Source organism: Pseudorca crassidens, chromosome 7 (genome assembly GCF_039906515.1).
Source record: "Pseudorca crassidens isolate mPseCra1 chromosome 7, mPseCra1.hap1, whole genome shotgun sequence".
Classification (NCBI taxonomy): Eukaryota; Metazoa; Chordata; class Mammalia; order Artiodactyla; family Delphinidae; genus Pseudorca; species Pseudorca crassidens.
In genome coordinates, this window is record NC_090302.1 from 80,110,762 (window position 1) to 80,132,479 (window position 21,718).

Here is a 21,718-nt window from a genome sequence, read left to right on the forward strand (position 1 = left end):
ACTGTCTGGACTGAATATATGACTGAATCCAGTTAAGGTCTCTTTAACTTTAAGGTTTTGGTGGGCAGGTACAGGGATCTATTCGTCTTGCAGGCGCCAAAGACAAGCCTCAGAAGTAAGTACTCTTGCTTATTAAATCTGCCACCTACCAATCTGGAGTGGTCTGACTCTTTCTTTGGTCTCTCCCTGCCCTCTGGGTATGGGACCAGTTTGTGAAGGAACAGGTAGGGCCAAGACTTTTCACTCCAAACCAAGTTCCCAGGTGTTGATGATGCTGCTAGTCCAAGGATCACACTTTGAGAACCACTGGTTTAGTGCAAGAAATCATCATGCCTGGGTACGATCAGTGCTTATTTGTTAATTCACTCAATAAATGTCTCCTTTGGGCCTGCTGTGTGCCAGCCGGGACCAGGGGTTGAGTATTCACTGTAAGCAAAGCAGACATAGAACCTACCCCCACTGGGGACACGGAAATTAAGCAAATAAACATACTATTATATTAACAAATTGTGATAAACACTCTAAAGGAAAAGAAAAAGAATATCATGAAAAAGAATAGTAACAAGAACCTATTTTATATTTTTCCTATTTTTTTTTTAAAGGGGAGAGCACAAACGCAGTCCCCCACAACCACAAATTATGCAACTGAGTTTCTTTCACACATTTTAGGAAATCGCAAGGGTCGGCACACTCGGAGTGCAACGGAGGAGCGTCGCCCTGGGAAATACCACCTTCTTGATCGTGGTATTTCCCCTGCCAGGTAAGTATACAATAACCTATTTTAGATTGAGTGGTCAGGTAAGGCTTTTGGGGGAAAAGGGGCATTCATAGAGGCGTATTTTAAACAAACTCCTATAGGGTGGACTTATTGCACAGTATTATGACCTATTTTTAAGTTGTCCAGCCTAACACTAGACTATGTTCTCCTTGAAAGCTAAACTCTTGTCTTATTAATATTTTTGCCGGGACTTCCTTGGTGGCGTAGTGGTTAAGAATCCGCCTGCCGGGCTTCCCTGGTGGCGCAGTGGTTGAGAGTCCACCTGCCGATGCAGGGGACACGGGTTCGTGACCTGGTCCGGGAACATCCCACATGCCGCGGAGCGGCTGGGCCCGTGAGCCATGGCCGCTGAGCCTGCGCGTCCGGAGCCTGTGCTCCGCAACGGGAGAGGCCACAACAGTGAGAGGCCCGCGTACCGCAAAAAAAAAAAAAATAGAATCCGCCTGCCAAGGCAGGGGACATGGGTTTGAATCCTGGTCCGGGAAGATCCCACATGCCACGGAGCAACAAAGCCCATGCCTCACAACCACTGAGCCTGTGCTCTAGAGCCCGTGAGCCACAACTACTGAAGCCCACGTGCCTAGAGCTCGTGCTCCACAACAAGAGAAGCCACTGCAATGAGAAGCCCGCGCACTGCAACGAAGAGTAGCCCCCGCTCGCTGCAACTAGAGAAAGCACGCGCGCAACAACGAAGACCCAACGCAGCCAAAAATACATAAATAAATGAAGTTATTTTTTAAAAAGACAAAAAAATATATTTTTGCCTTCAGCGTGCTGCAGAGAGTAGGGCCTTGATAGATAACATAAGAATGGATGGAAAGATGGAGGGAACATTGGAAGAATGAACAAATGAATGAATAAAATGTCAGATGATGTATGCATGTGTGCATGGGTGGATGGATGGTTGGATGAAAGGATGGATGGTGGATGGATGGATAACTGTCTCTGGCATCAACACAGAGAACCAGGATTCTCTACCTACCAGTGAGGCCAGAGTAGAAACTGATAGAAACTTAGCTGACTCCTTTACTGTATTTCAAAATCCTGTTAATCATTTAAGGTGACCACAAATGTCCACTTCTCCCTAGAGCTCCCTTGATTATCATTGCTCAGCCTCACTCCCCACATGAATGCGTTTTATCATCTCTCACACTCCTGCACATGCCACACTTATTTCAACACATGCAACTGCCCTATGCTTGCCACTTACCACCTGTGTGCAAGTCTCTTCTGTGTCAGACTCAGAAGGGAAAAGGACTGGGGGAGGAGGAAGAGGAGAAAGTTTTTCTCCTGGCTCTGAGCTAAAGAAGGCACAGAGCACAGAGGGTGGTGAGGAGATTCTTACTCTGATAATTTCTCACATGACTTCAAAAAAAAAGCACTTTAAATGACACATTTCCTCTAAATATGTGTCTGAGGCTCCTAAGAGGGACATAATTTATTCAGAGATTCAATTTGAGTTAAATAAGGAGAAGGAAATCACCCAGGGTCCCTCTGGGATGTTTAAAAATGGGAAGTGAAAAGAAAATTATGTAGAGACGAGCTCCTTCCGTTTGAAAACTCTCCAACCAGGGATGAAGTTCAACTGGCTCTGCAGGCTTCAGACTTCCATACACTTGTTTCCAGCCCCATGGAAGCTCTTAGCCACCCAAGCCTGTCCTCCTATGCCAAAGGAACTTGACTTCAGAAGGGAATTTCCAAAGGATTTACAGGTGGGAAAAGAGCCCCTCTCCAACCAAAAGAGGGCAGAACAGAGAATCTGGGACATGAAATTCCCCAGAGATTGAAATAAAATACTTCTCAACTGTGAAGGACTTGAACAGAATACTCTCAAAAGAGGACAAGAGATAACAAGTGTGGGATGAACGTCCAACCCCAATATTAACTAAAGAAGTGTAAAGAAAGCAAGATTTCATAGGTATGCACACACACGCATGCACACATTTCAAACTGTAATACTCCAAGTCAGGATGTCCTGAAATGGCCTCTAGTGGGACTGTAATTGGTACATTTCTGAAGTCATTGGGCAGTAAGTAGGTCTCAAATGTCTATAAAATATTCATGCTCTTCCCCCCGCAAAAAGTGGAGGATACGATTTGACACCAATTTATTTCCAAATCTGATTATCTATCCTAAAGGAATCACTTGAAATACAAAACAACAGCAAAAAGAACACTAAACACAAAGACATTCATCTCTGTGTTACATAAATTAGTGAAAGACTGGAAACAGCCCAAAAGTCCAGCAACTAAAGAATGGTTGTTGGACTTCCCTGGTAGCACAGTGGTTAAGAATCCGCCTGCCAATGCAGGGGACGTGGATTCGAGCCCTGGTCCAGGAAGATCCCACATGCCACAGAGCAACTAAGCCTGTGCACCGCAGCTACTGAGCCTGTGCTCTACAGCCCATGAGCCACAACTACTGAGCCCGCACGCCACAACTACTGAAGCCCGTGTGCCTAGAGCCTGTGCTCCACAACAAGAGAAGCCACCACAATGAGAAGCCCGCACACCACAAAGAAGAGTAGCCCCCGCTCGCCACAACCAGAGAAAGCCCACACGCAGCAACAAAGACCCAATGCAGCCAAAAATAAAATATTAATTAATTAAAAAAAAACAGTGCTGGCTCAGTAGTAAATATGCTGTTTATTTATGAAGGAAGGAAGGAAGGGAGGAAGGAAGGTTGATTGTTGGTTGGACATATATAGAATTCGATATATCCATGGGTTCTTCAGGGTTCTTCCTTGGGGAATGTGCTAGCAGTGATGTTGTGTAGGATGTAGGCTGAAGATCCTTCAGGAGAACACCCTGACTGAGTCCCTCGAGTCCAAAACCTGGTTCTCAGCTCCTCAGGGTCAGAACCTTACTTCTTACTGCACCACATAAGAACAAATTCTTGGTGACAGACTTTCACTAATAACACCCATGGCTGATAACATCAAAGGCTGATTTATTAGCTTATGGTGGATGATATCCCTTTTCAAACAGCAGAATACGTAGCCACTGCCCAAAATCTGTCCCTCATCTGGTTTTGTGTAGATGGGAGGAAACATCAGAAGGTTTCTTGGTGAGCTGCATGTTTGAATAAAAGAAAACGGGTAGTCTTGAGGAGTATTTTTTCAAACCATGGTGAAGCTTGATGAAATGTCCTTGATCTATAGGACAGACAATTTCTCTAATGACTAAGGTGCTTGTTTCTCTCCCCTGGAGAGCCCGAAGGCTGCTTGGTGACCAGCTGGCTTTCTTGCACCTGCCTGTCCATGCTCACTGCTTCTCTTTTTATGAATGCAGTTCCATTCTCAGCAAAGGTGACTGACCAATCCAGGGGTGGCACCAGCTGGATCAGTCATCGTCCCTCCTATGGGCATATGGAGTTGGGATTGTGCTAGTTCTCAATCTATTGCCTCTCAGCTCCAAATTCAATCTTCATTGTCTGCTCTGCAGAAATGTAGTGGATCATCTCAAAATTTTTCCTTTGCGAGCTGACAGATGTTAAGCTTTGTCAGTAGAGGGCACTGGAGAGACATTGTAGGAGGGATTTTCCTTCCGGATTCCGGTGTGCTCTGCTCAGCCCGCCCCTGTGGCAGGCAGCACCTGGCTTCTACAGCCTGGACAGCTTTTCCAGTATCCAGCTTCTGCGATGCAAGTGACTTGTCCTGCATCAGCTTCCTGCAGGACAGATGGCTTCTTTGGCATCCAACTCCTACAGTGCACAGTGGCCACCATCATCCAAACGCCCCAGCTTCCCCTCGCACTACTGCTACAGGTGGTTTTATAGAAGAGGGACCCCAGTAAATACATCCCAAGCACTCTAGAGGGTGGATTTCCAGCATATTCTGTTCTGCCAGTGCAGCACCATAGTGACTTCTCTACCATCCTGTGAACCACAGCTACACCCTCCCCTACAAGGTCTGGGTCTTAGCCATGAGGGTGGGATGACGGTGTGGGCTGCCTCAGCCCTAGGGGGAGCAGCTGCTCCTTGCAGCTGCTGTTCCTACACTCCTGAAGTCCACTGGGCCTTGGGAGACTCTCTAGTACCCTAATAATCCTGATAATTAATGTCCCCCTCTTTTTTTTTTTCAGTTTAATCTAGCTCTGGTGTGTTTTTGTAACTTATAAACAAAAGAGACTTAACTTGGGAATCCCTGGCAGTCCAGTGGTTAGGACTCTGTGCTCTCACTGCCCAGGGCCCAGGATCAACCCCTAGTCGGGGGAACTCAGATCCCACAAGCTGAGCGGCACGGCAAAAAAAAAGAGAGAGAGAGACTTAACTAATACAGTTGGACTCTGGGAGACCCTGCACCTCTTCTCATTATATATTAACTTCAGTAGAAAATTTAGAGTTTGAGAGATGTCCCCATTTGAAAAAACATTATTTATAAAAGTGAAAATAAGAAGCAACTTGGAAGTCCAATAATAGATAGGATTTGAAAAGTATTAATGTGCCTGTTTCTTTTGGTTTTTTCCTCCTCAGCACAAATCACATGGGCTAGTTATTCTTCACTTGCCCCTTCAAAACCTTTGTCCACCGTTTTCCACTCTCTCTGTATACTGGGAGGTTGACCTCTGCAGAGTACTTGTTCCCCTGCCTTCCCATTCAGTTGGGCCAATGGGAGGCCCTGAAAAGAGATAGAGGGCAGGTGGAGAGAGATGTCAGAGTCATTACTCCCCTAGTTCCCTCTCAGCCAGACCACGGGGGAGGCCATGGCTGCATCCCTCCTCCTAAATCCCTGTGCGACGGTCTCGCTCGCACAGCTGCAGCTTTTGCTGTTGCTCCTAGGACTAGGGGTGGTAACACCCTCACACATTTCTGGTCCTGAGTGCTTCGCCATTTCTTACATGTTACCCTAGGCTTGCTGGCATCTTTATAGGTAGTCCCATTATGAAACTCTTCAGTGACTGCGTTGAGTAAGCCATCTGTTTTCTGCTGAGACCCTGGCCGATTCTGTATCCATGAGAAGGCAGGAGGAACAGGGGTTAGAATTTGTTACAGAAAAGATGCAAAGAGGAAGACTAAGGTTTCTGACATGCAAAATGGGATCACATAGAAAGATAAAACCCTTAAAGGCAGGCTATTCAAATTATTTCTTCAGATTATTCTTTAGTTAGACCCACTGTTAATTTTCCCTATTAAGGAGGTAGGAAGTTGTGCAGGAGACTAGATCAGCTAGAGACGAAGAATATAGAAATCACAGTTTTTCTGCACATTCCCAGTCGAAGTGTGATATAAATCTGTAACCACTACAGGGACATACCTAACTAAATTATATACGGGTAGGATGGAATATTAATGATGATTACAGCAAATGAGTAAGAGCTTATAATGTACTGCCAAGTGAAAAAGGAAGGCATGAAACTCATAGTCAGTATGATCTCAGCTATGTTAAATATGTACACAGATATGCAAAGGGGGAAAAAAAAACTTGGAAGGAATTCACCAAAATGTATAAAGAGGTTGCCTTTAGGTGGTGGGATTAAAGGTGGTATCTATTTTTTCATTTATATTTTTCTTTATTTTCCAATTTTTCTACAATGAGCATGAATTACTTTTGCAGCCAGAATTTTATTTGGTTTTTTTAGAGCACACATATATCATCCTCTGCTCACGTTATCAGGAACAAACCAGACTGACCCTGGCAAGTCCCAGCCAAGGAATCCGCCCCCAGATATGCCTTGGCCTGGTTCCTATCAGGAACCTCAGCAAACAACTCTCTAAGTTAACCCTTTCTTCAGAAAAGAGTAGGAGGTGGTGAGACAGGTACCCTTCTGAGGAGGTTGCCTGCAGGAGCAGGGTTGCTACAACGGATCCAGGTGTCCTGAGCACCTACCGTGGAGTTATGGGGAGCTCTTAGTCTTACAGTCAGGGTTAGGTTGGGCCCTGTAGTGGGCTGCTGGGAAACAAAGTGAGTCACAAGTAGTCCTGTCCTTGGGGAACAAACAGGGACTCTACCAACAGTGACAGGCACAGGGTATGAATGGTGTCCTTGGAGAGTAGAAAACACAATAGGGCCAGCTTCATCAGAACTGGATGGAGATATGTAAGTTGATCCCTCTTCCCACCCAGGTGAGTGTGGTCTTGCCTGTGGGCCTTTCTGTGGGCCCTTCCCTCTGCTTCAAATGCCACCTCCCTATCCCATCTCTGTCTACTGCTGCCTGACTTACCTTTGGAGTATCTAGGTAGAATAGCTAGAAGTCTTCATCCTGGTGTATTCAGGCACTGGGTGCTCACCTCATCTCTTCTGGCCCCTGGAGGGTGCAGAGAGGCACCCCCTGCTGGGAGATGCATCACACGTAAGACCTCCTAAGGGCAGGGGCAGTGCTGGTGTTGGTACTTTGCTGTTTTGTTTTGTTTTGCTGTTGTAGGGGAGAAAAAATAATGTTTTCTCTACCCTTCTGAGTTCTTAGCTGAGACCCCTGTAATAAAAGACAGATTAACAAGAGAAAAACAAACAGAAGTTGATTAACCTGTATACCTCATTGGAGATACCCAGGGGGAAGTGAATAATGAATGCCCCGAGGTGGCTTAGAATTCAGGATTAAATACCATCTTAATAGGGAAGGGGTGGGGGTTCGGGCAGGGAATGTAGGACTCCCAGGTGAGAGGAAATGATTTTAAGGACAGATGAATGGGCCCTTAGATTGATGGTATGGTAGTTCATGACAAAGTTTATCTTCTGGGTGTGCTATCAACTTCTAGTCTCCTCTCTTCCCTAGTTGATGATACCACCGGGGAGGGACTCTATGACAAATGAGTTCTTCTGGAAGATCTATCCTTAGGCAGATAAGGAGAGTTCAGAGAAAGCCTCTCCCTACATTTGCTATTTTTCAAGTGCTTACATCTCAAAACAATCAATTTATCAAAGCATTTATTTGGGGGTGGCATATTCTGCTCCCCTTCATTGTGGTTATTTATGTTGTGGTTTTCGGTTTCCTTCCCCTTAGTTACCCCCACCCTGGGCTAGTCGCCCTCCACCCATCACAGCCTAGTCTGTGGGAAAAGCCTTCTCCCGGGTCCTCACCAGGACCCCTAGCAAAGGCCCAGCCTGCCCTCAGTCTCACTGTAGCCCACAGAGCTCGCCCCACCAGTGCCCAGGGCTACACCCAGACAAGCGCATGACCTGTGGAGGGAAAGAGATTGCAAAACTGGGCCACCTGCTCAGCGTCGAGGTGCGCTCGCCCTGAACTTCTTTCCTTCCCAGTGGGTTGGGGTGCCATGAACCCTCCCTGTACCTCTTCCCTCAACAAATGTTGAGGATCAAGAGGAAGAAGCTAAAAGTTCCTGAGCCCTGAGCCCTGAACCCTGGGCTCTGTGGCTGGCCATTTGCCTGGTCCAGAGCAGAGATGGTATCTCTGGGAGGGTAATGGGAAATACCCGCTTCCCCTCCAAACCCTACTCTTTCCCTTCCTTCCAGTCAAACCCATTATGCCTACCCAGTCATGGCAGACATCTAGGCAGGAAGGACCACAGGTATGGCCTCATTACCTGTCCCTGCTACCGGATGACATGCCTGTAGCCTTACCTGCTGAATCAGTCATTGCTGGGTGAGGGTGAGGAGAGGAAAGAAGACACTCGTTGCCTCTGCCCAACTTCCCTTCCTATCCTGTCTGACTGGCCTGGCCTGGAGGCTGCTAGGTCAGCCTTTGGCCAAGACATCACACAGAACTGCATTTTGTTTCTGTTTACTTTCTTGTCAGACAGTGTGCTCATTTTAAGGCAGTGCTTCTCAAACAGTAATGTACAAAAAGGTCCGTTGGAGATCTTGTTAAAGCACAGGTTCTGACTTGGTAGTTCCAACGTGGAACCTGAGATTCTGCCTTTCTAACAAGCCCCTGACACTGTAAGGATTAAGGGACTCGATCTTGTATTCTAGGCTTAGCAAGGTATTGCCTGATCTGTGAAGGTTATCAGAACTCCAGTGTCAGAATTAGTCACTGGGTTCCACTGTTTCCCCAATATCTGGCTCAGACCTTCACATATCTACTGACACAATCTGATTCATCTGTCTGCCGGGGGTGCTGCTGGGACGAGTAATCTTTGTAGTCCTCATACTAGGATGGTGGATGCCCAACAGTGTTTTGAATAAAAGAATGAACATATTAATGGCTTTTGAAGGCAATTTACAAAAGATGTAGGTTGTTAATAGCTAAGACAACATTTCCCAAACTGTGTTCCTTGGGACACCAGCTCTGGGGGTGTTAATACCGATAAATATTTGTTAAACAATGGAGGAGGAATGGGAAAGTTCTGTAGTCAATCTGGGAAATGCTAGGTTAAAAATAGACATCTGAGGGAGTTCCCTGGCAGTCCAGTGGTTAGGACTCTGCACTTTCACTGCCATGGCCTGGGTTCAATCCCTAGTCAGGGAAGATCCTGCATGCCGTGCAGCACGGCCAAAAAAAAAAAAAAGACATCTGAGGAGCTGCATCCCTCCTCCTAAATTCCTGTGCAACGGTCTCGCTTGCACAGCTGCAGCTTTTGCTGTTGCTCCTAGGACTAGGGGTGGTAACGCCTTCACACATTAAAGACATCTCAATGTCTTTAATGATCTAATGGGCATTGCCAGTGTCCGAGACAGGGATTCAGTAGGCAGTGTTGCCCTCACTTATTTGACCACAGAGAACGTTTCTTTTTTTTTTTTTTTTTGACCATGCTGCTTGGCTTGCAGGATCTTAGTTCCCTGATCTGGTATTAAACCGGGCCCTCAGCAGTGAAAGTGCTGAGTCTTAATCACTGGACCGCCAGGAAATTCCCACACAGAGAAATTTCCTGAGAAAGTTACAGTGCTAGTGTGCTGAGGAATATAGGGGACAGTCATCACTCTGGGTGCTTATCCAAGGACTGTAGATAAAAATTGTTACAAAAGAGATCTAGAGAGAGAATTCCCTGCTGGCGCAGTGGTTGAGACTCTGAGCTCCCAATGCAGGGGGCCCAGATTCGATCCCTGGTCAGGGAACTCGATTCCACATGCATGCCGCAACTAAGGAGCTGGCAAGCCGCAACTAAGGAGCCCACCTGCCACAACTAAGACCCAGTGCAAACCAATAAATAAATAAATAAAGAGAGAGATCTAGAGAGAGGAGGGGAGAGGATGTGAGAACTAAAAAGAGAGACCCCCTTTTTCTGTTCCCCTTGCAGACTGGGTCAACAGACTCTTAAGATCTTATCAGCCACTGTGGGGTTCTACCTGCTCTTCTGGATTCCTCCGGGAGCAGACACAAGGAGAATTCTGACTCCCTCTTCCTCCTCTGATGCACTTTAGTGTCTGAGACAGGGAAGCCAGGAAACCTAGCAAAGACTATTTGGTGCTCAGTCCACTAAGAGGCTAAGGGCTCTGGTAAGTATCTCCAGAAAGAACGTTATTCCAGCTAGAAAGCAGGAACGGACATTTTTTAAATGACCATGTAATACAAATCTGTAGTTGAGATTAGGGTAGAAATAAACTGACAGAAAGAAAGGTGCGGGGGGGGCTTCCCTGGTGGCGCAGTGGTTAAGAATCTGCCTGCCAATGCAGGGGACACGGTTCGAGCCCTGGTCCGGGAAGATCCCACATGCCGCGGAGCAGCTAAGCCCGTGCGCCACAACTACTGAGCCCGCACGCCTAGAGCCCATGGTCCACAACAAGAGAAGCCACCACAATGAGAAGCCCACCTACCACAATGAAGAGTAGCCCCCTCTCGCTGCAACTAGAGAAAAGCCAACGCGCAGCAACAAAGACCCAATGCAGCCAAAAATAAATAAATAAATTTATTAAAAATCAAAAGTGGGGGGGGGAGAGTCTAGCAAAAGGGTTCCAAGTGAATCCCAGAGTTTGTTTACCATAAAACAGTCGTTCCCAACTGGAGGTGATTTGCCCCCCTCATTGGACATTTGACAATGTCTGGAGACATTTTTGGTTGTCACAACCAGGGAGGAGGAATGCTACTGGCATCTAGTGGGTAGTAGCCAGGGACATCCTATAATGCACAGAACAGCCCTCTACAGCAAAGAATTATCAGGCCCAAAATGTCAATAGTGCCACTGTTGAGAAAACTTCTTGTTCTAAAACATCACCTGTAATTTAAAATTTAGAATGTTGCTTAAATTCAGCTGTTTTACCACAAAGAATCAGGAGAAATTTATTCAGTAGAAGATAATCCACGATTATCAATTTGGAGGTTCAAATCTTAGTCAACAGGGACTTCCCTGGTGGCTCAGTGGTTAAGAATCTGCCTGCCAATGCAGGGGACACGGGCACGATCCTTGGTGCGAGAAGATCGCAGAGCAACTAAGCCCGTGTGCCACAACTACTGAGCCTGTGCTCTAGAGCCCGCAAGCCACAACTACTGACCCCATGCGCCACAACAAGAGAAGCCACCACAATGAGAAGCCCGTGCACTGCAACGAAGAATAGCCCGCGGTCGCCCCAACTAGAGAAAGCCCGCATGCAGCAACGAAGACCCAACACAACCAGAAATAAAATAAATGAAAAAATAAATTATATTAAAAAAAATCTGGGCTTCCCTGGTGGTGCAGTGGTTGAGAGTCCACCTGCCGATGCAGGGGACACGGGTTCGTGCCCCGGTCCGGGAGGATCCCACGTGCCGCAGAGCGGATGGGCCCGTGAGCCATGGCCGCTGAGCCTGTGCGTCCGGAGCCTGTGCTCCGCAACCGGAGAGGCCGCAGCGGTGAGAGGCCCGCGTACCGCAAAAAAAAAAAAAAAAGAAAGAAAAAATCTTAGTCAACAATACTATTTTGTAAATTTAAACGACATCACAAAGAGCACTACACATTTTACAGAGAAACATACAAATAAAACGACTCACAGCATACATTTCCTTTAATTTAAAAGTTTGGGATGTTGCCTGGATTCAGCTGTTTTAGCACAAAGAGTTTTGGGGGAATTTATGAAGTAGAGGGGATAAAAATGTACAAATAAATAAGTATTATGAGTGGAGCTGGGAAGGACCCCACTCCTGGTTATATCATTAGAGAAATTCTTACGCAGGTGCATAAAGAACATGTAAGAGGATATTTTATCACAAAGTTATTTGTGGTGATTGGAGGGCTGGACACAATGAGGCATCCATCACTGGAATGTTCTGTCACAGTAAGGAGCAATGAGCTAGATAGACACACAACAGAGTAGTTAGATCTTTAAAACACGGTGCTGAATGGGGCAGGGGGAGGGTAAGAAACACAAAGAGACCTCCAGCACAATACTACTGATTGAAATTTAAAATTCATGCTTACAGAACTGTGCCTCATGCTTTCAAGAACACTCACTAATAGAATGATTTACAAATCTTAGGCATTGCACACACTTTACAGTTGGACTCTTAGAAATTAGTTTCCACTGCCACCTGGTGATAGCAATCTAAAATTGAGGCATAGGGACTTCCCTCGTGGCACAGTGAGTGGTTAAGCATCTGCCTGCCAAGGCAGGGGACATGGGTTCAAGCCCTGGTCCAGGAAGATCCCACATGCCACAGAGCAACTAATCCTGTGCGTCACAACTACTGAGCCTGTGCACCACAACTACTGAAGCCCACATGCCTAGAGTCCGTGCTCAGAAGCAAGAGAAGCCACCGCAATGAGAAGGCCACACACCTCAATGAAGAGCAGCCTCCGCTCGACGCAACTAGAGAGAAAAGCCCTTGCGCCGCAATGAAAACCCAACACAGCCGAATAAATAAATAAATAAATTGAAGCTTAATTCAGTTTTTTTAAAGAGATATAATTTATATACTATGAAATGTACAGATCTTAAATGTTTAAATTGATGAATTTTGACAATTGTATACTTCAGTGTGATCACTCTAAACAATATATAGAACATCGCCATCACCCCAGAAAATTCCCTTCTGCCCTTCCCAGGAAATCCTCCCCACACCCTTCCCTAAAAGTAACACTGATCCATTTCTGTCTGTTCCTATAAATAAGCTTTGCCTGTTGTAGAACTTCATATACATGGAATTATACAGTGTGTACTCTTTTATGTTTGCCTTCATTTGGGAAGTATCATGTTTTTGATTCATTCATGTTATAGCACATATAAAGAGTTAATTCTTTTTTTTTTTTTTTGCGGTATGCGGGCCTCCCAGCGCTGCGGCCTCTCCCGTTGCGGAGCACAGGCCCTGGACACATAGGCCCAGTGGCCATGGCCCACGGGCCCAGCTGCTCCGTGGCACGTGGGATTCCCCCGGACCGGGGCACAAACCCGCGTCCCCTGCATCAGCAGGCGGACTCTCAACCACTGCGCCACCAGGGAAGCCCCAGAGTTAATTCATTTTTATTGCTGAGTAGTATTCTACTGTATGGATGTTTCACAGTTTTTCTATTCACCAGATGAGGGACATTTGGGTTGTTTCCACTTTGGGGCTACTACAAATAAAGCTGCTATGAATATTCATGCATATGTCATTGTGTGGACATATGTTTTTATTTATCTTGGGTGGAATTGCTGGGTCATAAGGAAGATGTATGTGTAATTTTTTAAGAAACACCCAAAATAATGCTCCAAAGCAGTTGTATCATTCTGCATATTCACCAGCAACTGTTTACAAAGATGAACTACACTAGTTTATTCTTTTTAATTGCTGAGTACTATCCCATTGTAAGATTATAGCCTGGTCTCAAAACTGTAAGAAAATAAATTCCTGGGGCTTCCCTGGTGGCACAGTGGTTAAGAATCCGCCTGCCAATGCAGGGCACATGGGTTCGAGCTCTGGTCCTGGAGGATCCCACATGCTGCGGAGCAGCTAAGCCTGTGTGCCACAACTACTGAGCCTGCGCCCTAGAGCCTGTGAGCCACAACAACTGAGCCTGCGTGCCACAACTACTGAAGCCCACACACCTAGAGCCCGTATTCCTGCAACAAGAGAAGCCACCGCAATGAGAAGCCCACGTACTGCAACAAAGAGTAGTCCCTGCTCGCCACAACTAGAGAAAAGCCCACGCACAGCAACAAAGACCCAAAACAGCCAAAAATAAATAAATAAATTTATTAAAAAATAAATTCCTGTTGTTTAAAAAAAAAAAGTACAACCCAATTTATTTAAATGGGTAAAAGGCTTGAACACACCCTTGAAGATGTGCAAATAGCCGAAAAGCACATGAGAAAGCGTCCAACATCATTAGTCTTTAGGGAAGTGCAAATTAAAACCACAATGAGAGCTTCCGGGAAGATGGCGGAAGAGTAAGACGCGATCACCTTCCTCCCCACAGATACACCAGAAATACAACTACACGTGGAACAACTCCTACAGAACACCTACTGAACGCTGGCAGAAGACCTCAGACCTCCCAAAAGGCAAGAAACCCCCCACGTACCTGGGTAGGGCAAAAGAAAAAAGAATAAACAGAGACAAAAGGATAGGGACGGGACTTGCACCAATGGGAGGGAGCTGTGAAGGAGGAAAGGTTTCCATACACTAGGAAGCCCCTTCGCGGGCGGAGACTGCGGGTGGCGAAGGGGGAAAGCTTCGGAGCCGCGGAGGAGAGCACAGTAACAGGGGTGCGGGGGACAAAGCGGAGAGATTCACACACAGAGGATCGGTGCCGATCGGCACTCACTAGCCCGAGAGGCGGGGCGGGCGGGGCTGGGAGCTGAGGCTCCGGCTTCGGTAGGAGGCAGGGAGAGGACTGGGGTTAGCGGCGTGAACACAGCCTGCAGGGGGTTAGTGCGCCACGGCTGGCCAGGAGGGAGTCCGGGGAAAAGTCTGGACCTGCTTAAGAGGCAAGAGACTTTTTCTTCCCTCTTTGTTTCCTGGTGCGCGAGGAGAGGGGATTAAGAACGCTGCTTAAAGGAGCTCTAGAGACGGGCGCGAGCCGCGGCTAAAAGCGCGGACCCCAGAGACAGGCATGAGACGCTAAGGCTGCTGCTGCCGCCACCAAGAAGCCTGTGTGCGAGCACAGGTCACTATCCACACCCCGCTTCCGGGGAGCCTGTGCAGCCCGCCACTGCCAGGGTCCCGGGAACCAGGGACAACTCCCCCGGGAGAACGCACGGCACGCCTCAGGCTGGTACAACGTCACGCCGGCCTCTGCCGACGCAGACCCGCCCCGCACTCCGTGCCCCTCCCTCTCCCGCCCCCCCACGGCCTGAGTGAGCCAGAGACCCCGAATCAGAGGCTTCTTTAACCTCGTCGTGTCTCAGCGAAGAACAGACGCCTCCGGCGACCTACACGCAGAGGCGGGGCCAAATCCAAAGCTGATCCCCTGGGAGCTGTGAGAACAAAGAAGAGAAAGGGAAATCTCTCCCAGCAGCCTCAGGAGCAGCGGATTAAAGCTCCATAGTCAATTTGATGTACCCTGCACCTGTGGAATACATGAATAGACAACCAATCATCCGGAATTAAGGAGGTGGACTTTGAGAGCAAGATTTATTATTTTTTTTCCCCTTTTCCTTTTTTTGTGAGTGTGTATGTGTATACTTCTGTGTGAGATTTTGTCTGTATAGCTTTGCTTCCACCATTTGTCCTAGGACTCTATCCGTCCGTTTTTTTTTTCTCTTAATATTTTTTTATTTTAATAACTTTATTATATTTTATCTTACTTTATTTTACTTTATCTTCTTTCTTTCTTTTTTTCCTTCCTTCCCTCCTTCCTTCCTTCCTCCCTCCTTCCCTCCCTCCCTCCTTTCTTTCTTTCTACTTCTACTAATTCTTTCTTTCTACTTTTTCCCCCTTTTATTCTGAGCCGTGTAGATGAAAGGCTCTTGGTGCTGCAACCAGGAGTCAGTGCTGTGCCTCTGAGGTGGGAGAGCCAACTTCAGGACACTGGTCCACAAGAGACCTCCCAGCTCCACATAATATCAAACGGCGAAAATCTCCCAGAGATCTCCATCTCAACACTATCACCCAGCTTCACTCAACGACCAGCAAGCTACAGTGCTGAACATCCTATGCCAAACAACTAGCAAGACAGGAACACAACCCCACCGATTAGCACAGAGGCTGCCTAAGATCATAATAAGTCCACAGACACCCCAAAACACACCACCAGACGTGGACCTGCCCACCAGAAAGACAAGATCCATCCCCATCCACGAGAACACAGGCACCAGTCCCCTCCACCAGGAAGCCTACACAACCCACTGAACCAACCTTAGCCACTGGGGACAGACACCAAAAACAACGGGAACTATGAACCTGCAGCCTGCAAAAAGGAGACCCCAAACACAGTAAGTTAAGCAAAATGAGAAGACAGAAAAACACACAGCAGATGAAGGAGCAAGATAAAAACCCACAGACCTAACAAATGAAGAGGAAATAGGCAGTCTACCTGAAAAAGAATTCAGAATAATGATAGTAAAGATGATCCAAAATCTTGGAAATAGAATAGACAAAATGCAAGAAAGATTTAACAAGGACCTAGAAGAACTAAAGATGAAACAATGAAACAACACAATAAATGAAATGAAAAATACTCTAGATGGGATCAATAGCAGAATAACTGAGGCAGAAGAACGGATAAGTGACCTGGAAGATAAAATAGTGGAAATAACTACTGCAGAGCAGAATAAAGAAAAAAGAATGAAAAGAACTGAGGACAGTCTCAGAGACCTCTGGGACAACATTAAACGCACCAACATTTGAATTATAGGGGTTCCAGAAGAAGAAGAGAAAAAGAAAGGGACTGAGAAAATATTTGAAGAGATTATAGTTGAAAACTTCCCTAATATGGGAAAGAAAATAGTTAATCAAGTCCAGGAAGCACACAGAGTCCCATACAGGATAAATCCAAGGAGAAACACGCCAAGACACATATTAATGAAACTGTTGAAAATTAAATACAAAGAAAACATATTAAAAGCAGCAAGGGAAAAACAACAAATAACACACAAGGGAATCCCCATAAGGTTAACAGCTGATCTTTCAGCAGAAACTCTGCAAGCCAGTAGGGACTGGCAGGATATATTTAAAGTTATGAAGGAGAAAAGCCTGCAACCAAGGTTACTCTACCCAGCAAGGATCTCATTCAGATTTGATGGAGAAATTAAAACCTTTACAGACAAGCAAAAGCTGAGAGAGTTCAGCACCACCAAACCAGGTCTACAGCAACTGCTAAAGGAACTTCTCTAGGCAAGAAACACAAGAGAAGGAAAAGACCTACAATAACGAACCCAAAACAATTAAGAAAATGGGAATAAGAACATACATATCGATAATTACCTTAAATGTAAATGGACTAAATGCTCCCACCAAAACACACAGATTGGCTGAGTGGATACAAAAACAAGACCCATATATTTGCTGTCTACAAGAGACCCACTTCAGACCTAGAGACACATACAGACTGAAAGTAAAGGGATGGAAAAAGATATTTCATGCAAATGGAAACCAAAAGAAAGCTGGAGTAGCAATTCTCATATCAGACAAAATAGACTTTAAAATAAAGACTATTAGAAGAGACAAGGAAGGACACTACATAATGATCAAGGGATCGATTCAAGAAGATATAACAATTGTAAATATTTATGCACCCCAACATAGGAGCACCTCAGTACATAAGGCAAACACTAACAGCCATAAAAGGGGAACTCGACAGTAACACATTCATAGTAGGAGACTTAACACCCCACTTTCACCAATGGACAGATCACCCAAAATGAAAATAAATAAGGAAACACAAGCTTTAAATGATACATTAAACAAGATGGACTTAATTGATATTTATAGGACATTCCATCCAAAAACAACAGAATACACATTTTTCTCTAGTGCTTATGGAACATTCTCCAGGATAGATCATATCTTGGGTCACAAATCAAGCCTTGGTAAATTTAAGAAAATCGAAGTTGTATCAAGTATCTTTTCCGACCACAATGCTATGAGACTAGATATCAACTACAGGAAACGATCTGTAAAAAATACAAACACATGGAGGCTAAACAATACACTACTTAATAACGAAGTGATCACTGAAGAAATCAAAGAGGAAATTAAAAAATACCTAGAAACAAATGACAATGGAGACACGACGACCCCAAACCTATGGGATGCAGCAAAAGCAGTTCTAAGAGGGAAGTTTATAGCAATACAAGCCTACCTTAAGAAACAGGAAACATCTCAAATAAAAAACCTAATCTTGCACCTAAAGCAATTAGAGGAAGAAGAACAAAAACCCCCAAAAGTTAGCAGAAGGAAAGAAATCATAAAAATCAGATCAGAAATAAATGAAAAAGAAATGAAGGAAACGATAGCAAAGATCAATAAAACTAAAAGCTGGTTCTTTGAGAAGATAAACAAAATTGATAAACCATTAGCCAGGCTCATCAAGAAAAAAAGGGAGAAGACTCAAATCAATAAAATTAGAAATGAAAAAGGTGAAGTAACAACTGAAACTGCAGAAATACAAAAGATCATGAGAGATTACTACAAGCAACTCTATGCCAATAAAATGGACAAGCTGGAAGAAATGGACAAATTCTTAGAAAAGCACAACCTTATGAGACTGATCCAGGAAGAAATAGAAAATATGAACAGACCAATCACAAGCACTGAAATTGAAGCTGTAATTAAAAATCTTCCAACAAACAAAAGCCCAGGACCAGATGGCTTCACAGGCAAATTCTATCAAATATTTAGAGAAGAGCTAATACCTATCCTCAAACTCTTCCAAAATATAGCAGAGGGAGGAACACTCCCAAACTCATTCTACGAGGCCACCATCACCCTGATACCAAAACCAGACAAGGATGTCACAAAGAAAGAAAACTACAGGCCAATATCACTGATGAACATAGATGCAAAAATCCTCAACAAAATACTAGCAAACAGAATCCAACAGCACATTAAACGGATCATACACCATGATCAAGTGGGGTTTATTCCAGGAATGCAAGGATTCTTCAATATATGCAAATCAATCAACGTGATACACCATAATAAGAAACTGAAGGAGAAAAACCATATGATCGTCTCAATAGATGCAGAGAAAGCTTTCGACAAAATTCAACACCCATTTATGATAAAAACCCTCCAGAAAGTAGGCATAGAGGGAACTTTCCTCAACATAATAAAGGCCATATATGACAAACCCACAGCCAACATCGTCCTCAATGGTGAAATACTGAAAGCATTTCCACTAAGATCAGGCACAAGACAAGGTTGCCCACTCTCACCACTCTTATTCAACATAGTTTTGGAAGTGTTAGCCACAGCAATCAGAGAAGAAAAGGAAATAAAAGGAATCCAAATCGGAAAAGAAGAAGTAAAGCTGTCACTGTTTGCAGATGACATGATACTATCCATAGAGAATCCTAAAGATGCTACCAGAAAACTACTAGAGCTAATCAATGAATTTGGTAAAGTAGCAGGATACAAAATTAATGCACAGAAATCACTGGCATTCCTATACACTAAAGATGAAAAATCTGAAAGTGAAATCAAGAAAACACTCCCATTTACCATTGCAACAAAAAGAATAAAATATCTAGGAATAAGCCTACCTAAGGAGACAAAAGACCTGTATGCAGAAAATTATAAGACACTGATGAAAGATACAAATAGATGGATACAAATAGATGGAAAAGTATACCATGTTCTTGGATTGGAAGAATCAACATTGTGAAAATGACTCTACTACCCAAAGCAATCTACAGATTCAATGCAATCCCTATCAAACTACTACTTGCAGTTTTCACAGAACTAGAACAAAAGATTTCACAATTTGTATGGAAACACAAAAGACCCCGAATAGCCAAAGCAATCTTGAGAACGAAAAACGGAGCTGGAGGAATCAGGCTCCCGGACTTCAGACTATACTACAAAGCTACAGTAATCAAGACAATATGGTACTGGCACAAAAACAGAAAGATAGATCAATGGAACAGGAAAGAAAGCCCAGAGATAAATCCACGCACATATGGTCACCTTATCTTTGATAAAGGAGGCAGGAATGTACAGTGGAGAAAGGACAGCCTCTTCAATAAGTGGTGCTGGGAAAACTGGACAGCTACATGTAAAAGTATGAAATTAGATCACTCCCTAACACCATACACAAAAATAAGCTCAAAATGGATGAAAGACCTAAATGTAAGGCCAGAAACTATCAAACTCTTAGAGGAAAACATAGGTAGGACACTCTATGACATAAATCACAGCAAGATCCTTTTTGACCCACCTCCTAGAGAAATGGAAATAAAAACAAAAATAAACAAATGGGACCTAATGAAACTTCAAAGCTTTTGCACAGCAAAGGAAACCATAAACAAGACCAAAAGACAACCCTCAGAATGGGAGAAAATATTTGCAAATGAAGCAACTGACAAAGGATTAATCTCCAATATTTATAAGCAGCTCCTGCAGCTTAATAACAAAAAAAACAAACAACCCAATCCAAAAATGGGCAGAAGACCTAAATAGACATTTCTGTAAAGAAGATATACGGACTGCCAACAAACACATGAAAGATTGCTCAACATCAATAATCATTAGAGAAATGCAAATCAAAACTACAATGAGATATCATCTCACACCAGTCAGAATGGCCATCATCAAAAAATCTAGAAAAAATAAATGCTGGAGAGGGTGTGGAGAAAAGGGAACCCTCTTGCACTGTTGGTGGGAATGTAAATTGATACAGCCACTGTGGAGAACAGTATGGAGGTTGCTTAAAAAACTACAAATAGGGCTTCCCTGGTGGCGCAGTGGTTAAGAATCTGCCTGCCAATGCAGGGGACACGGGTTCAAGCCCTGGTCTGGGAAGATCCCACATGCTGTGGAGCAGCTAAGCCCATACGCCACAACTACTGAGCCTGTGCTCTAGAGCCAGTGTGCCACAGCTACTGAAGCCCATGTGCCTAGAGCCCGTGCTCTGCAACAAGAGAAGCCATCGCAATGAGAAGACCGTGCACTGCAACGAAGAGTAGCCCCTGCTCCCCACAACTAGAGAAAGCCCGTGCACAGCAACAAAAGACCCAACACAGCCTAAATAAATAAATAATAAAATAAATAAATTTATTTAAAAAAAATACAAATAGAACTACCATATGACCCAGCAATCCCACTACTGGGCATATACCCTGAGAAAACCATAATTCAAAAAGAGTCATGTACCAAAATGTTCATTGCAGCTCTATTTACAATAGCCCGGAGATGGAAACAACCTAAGTGTCCATCATCAGATGAATGGATAAAGAAGATGTGGCACATATGTACAATGGAATATTACTCGGCCATAAAAAGAAACGAAATTGAGCTATTTGTAATGAGGTGGATAGACCTAGAGTCTGTCATACAGAGTGAAATAAGTCAGAAAGAGAGAGACAAATACCATATGCTAACACATATATATGGAATTTGAGGGAAAAAAATGTCATGAAGAGCCTAGGGGTAAGACAGGAATAAAGACACAGACCTACTAGAGAATGGACTTGAGGATATGGGGAGGGGGAAGGGTAAGGTGTGACAAAGCGAGAGAGAGGCATGGACATATATACACTACCAAACGTAAGGTAGATAGCTAGTGGGAAGCAGCCGCATAGCACAGGGAGATCAGCTCCGTGCTTTGTGATTGCCTGAAGGGGTGGGATAGGGAGGGTGGGAGGGAGGGAGACGCAAGAGGGAAGAGGTATGGGAACATATGTATATATATAACTGATTCATTTTGTTGTAAAGCAGAAACTAACACACGATTGTAAAGCAATTATACTCCAATAGGGATGTTAGAAAAGGAAAAACAAAACAAAACAAACAAAAAAAGACAACAAAAAAACCCCACAATGAGATATCATTTTACATTCACTAAAATGAGGCTATTGAGAAATTGGAGGCTATTGGCTATCACACAGACAATAGTGAGTGACAACAGCTCTCTAGGGCCACCAGCCCTACAAAAGTATTCAGCATGGGATTTGCACATTCCCACATGGACTATTTTTTTAAATAGATTTTTTAAATTTATTTATGTATTTATGTATGTATGTATGTATTTATTTATTGGCTGCGTTGGGTCTTC

At 44.5% G+C, this 21,718-nt stretch overlaps 2 protein-coding genes and 1 non-coding gene across 17 annotated transcripts in view; 1 reads left to right on the top strand and 2 right to left on the bottom strand.

Moving 5' to 3' along the window:
• The window catches only part of LOC137227941 (uncharacterized), a 78,003-nt gene that overhangs the window by 36,870 nt on the left and 19,415 nt on the right, over window positions 1-21,718 (top strand). For 4 of the 10 annotated variants that reach the window (XR_010945070.1, XR_010945077.1, XR_010945075.1 and 1 more), the window contains one exon: window positions 670-760. Coding sequence is in view for 1 of the 10 variants with exons in the window: in XM_067744597.1 (XP_067600698.1) it covers window positions 670-760 (91 nt within the window). In the remaining 9 variants the exon portion in view is untranslated. Of the gene's footprint in view, window positions 1-54; window positions 116-669; window positions 761-13,934; window positions 14,091-21,718 lie in introns of those variants that run through there. The other 6 variants (XR_010945071.1, XR_010945078.1, XR_010945079.1 and 3 more) reach the window with 4 other exon arrangements.
• LOC137228495 (U1 spliceosomal RNA) lies at window positions 600-768 on the bottom strand. Its single transcript, XR_010945284.1, has one exon. It is a non-coding gene; the product is annotated as a U1 spliceosomal RNA (small nuclear RNA).
• Window positions 3,405-21,718, bottom strand: part of BAG1 (BAG cochaperone 1) — a 57,489-nt gene continuing 39,175 nt past the window's right edge. For 5 of the 6 annotated variants that reach the window (XR_010945068.1, XR_010945064.1, XR_010945069.1 and 2 more), the window contains 2 exons: window positions 6,940-7,131; window positions 3,405-5,722 (listed from right to left, as the gene is read on the bottom strand). The gene's annotated coding sequence lies outside the window, so the exon portion shown is untranslated. The remainder of the gene's footprint in view (window positions 5,723-6,939; window positions 7,132-21,718) is intronic. The other variant, XR_010945066.1, reaches the window with a different exon arrangement.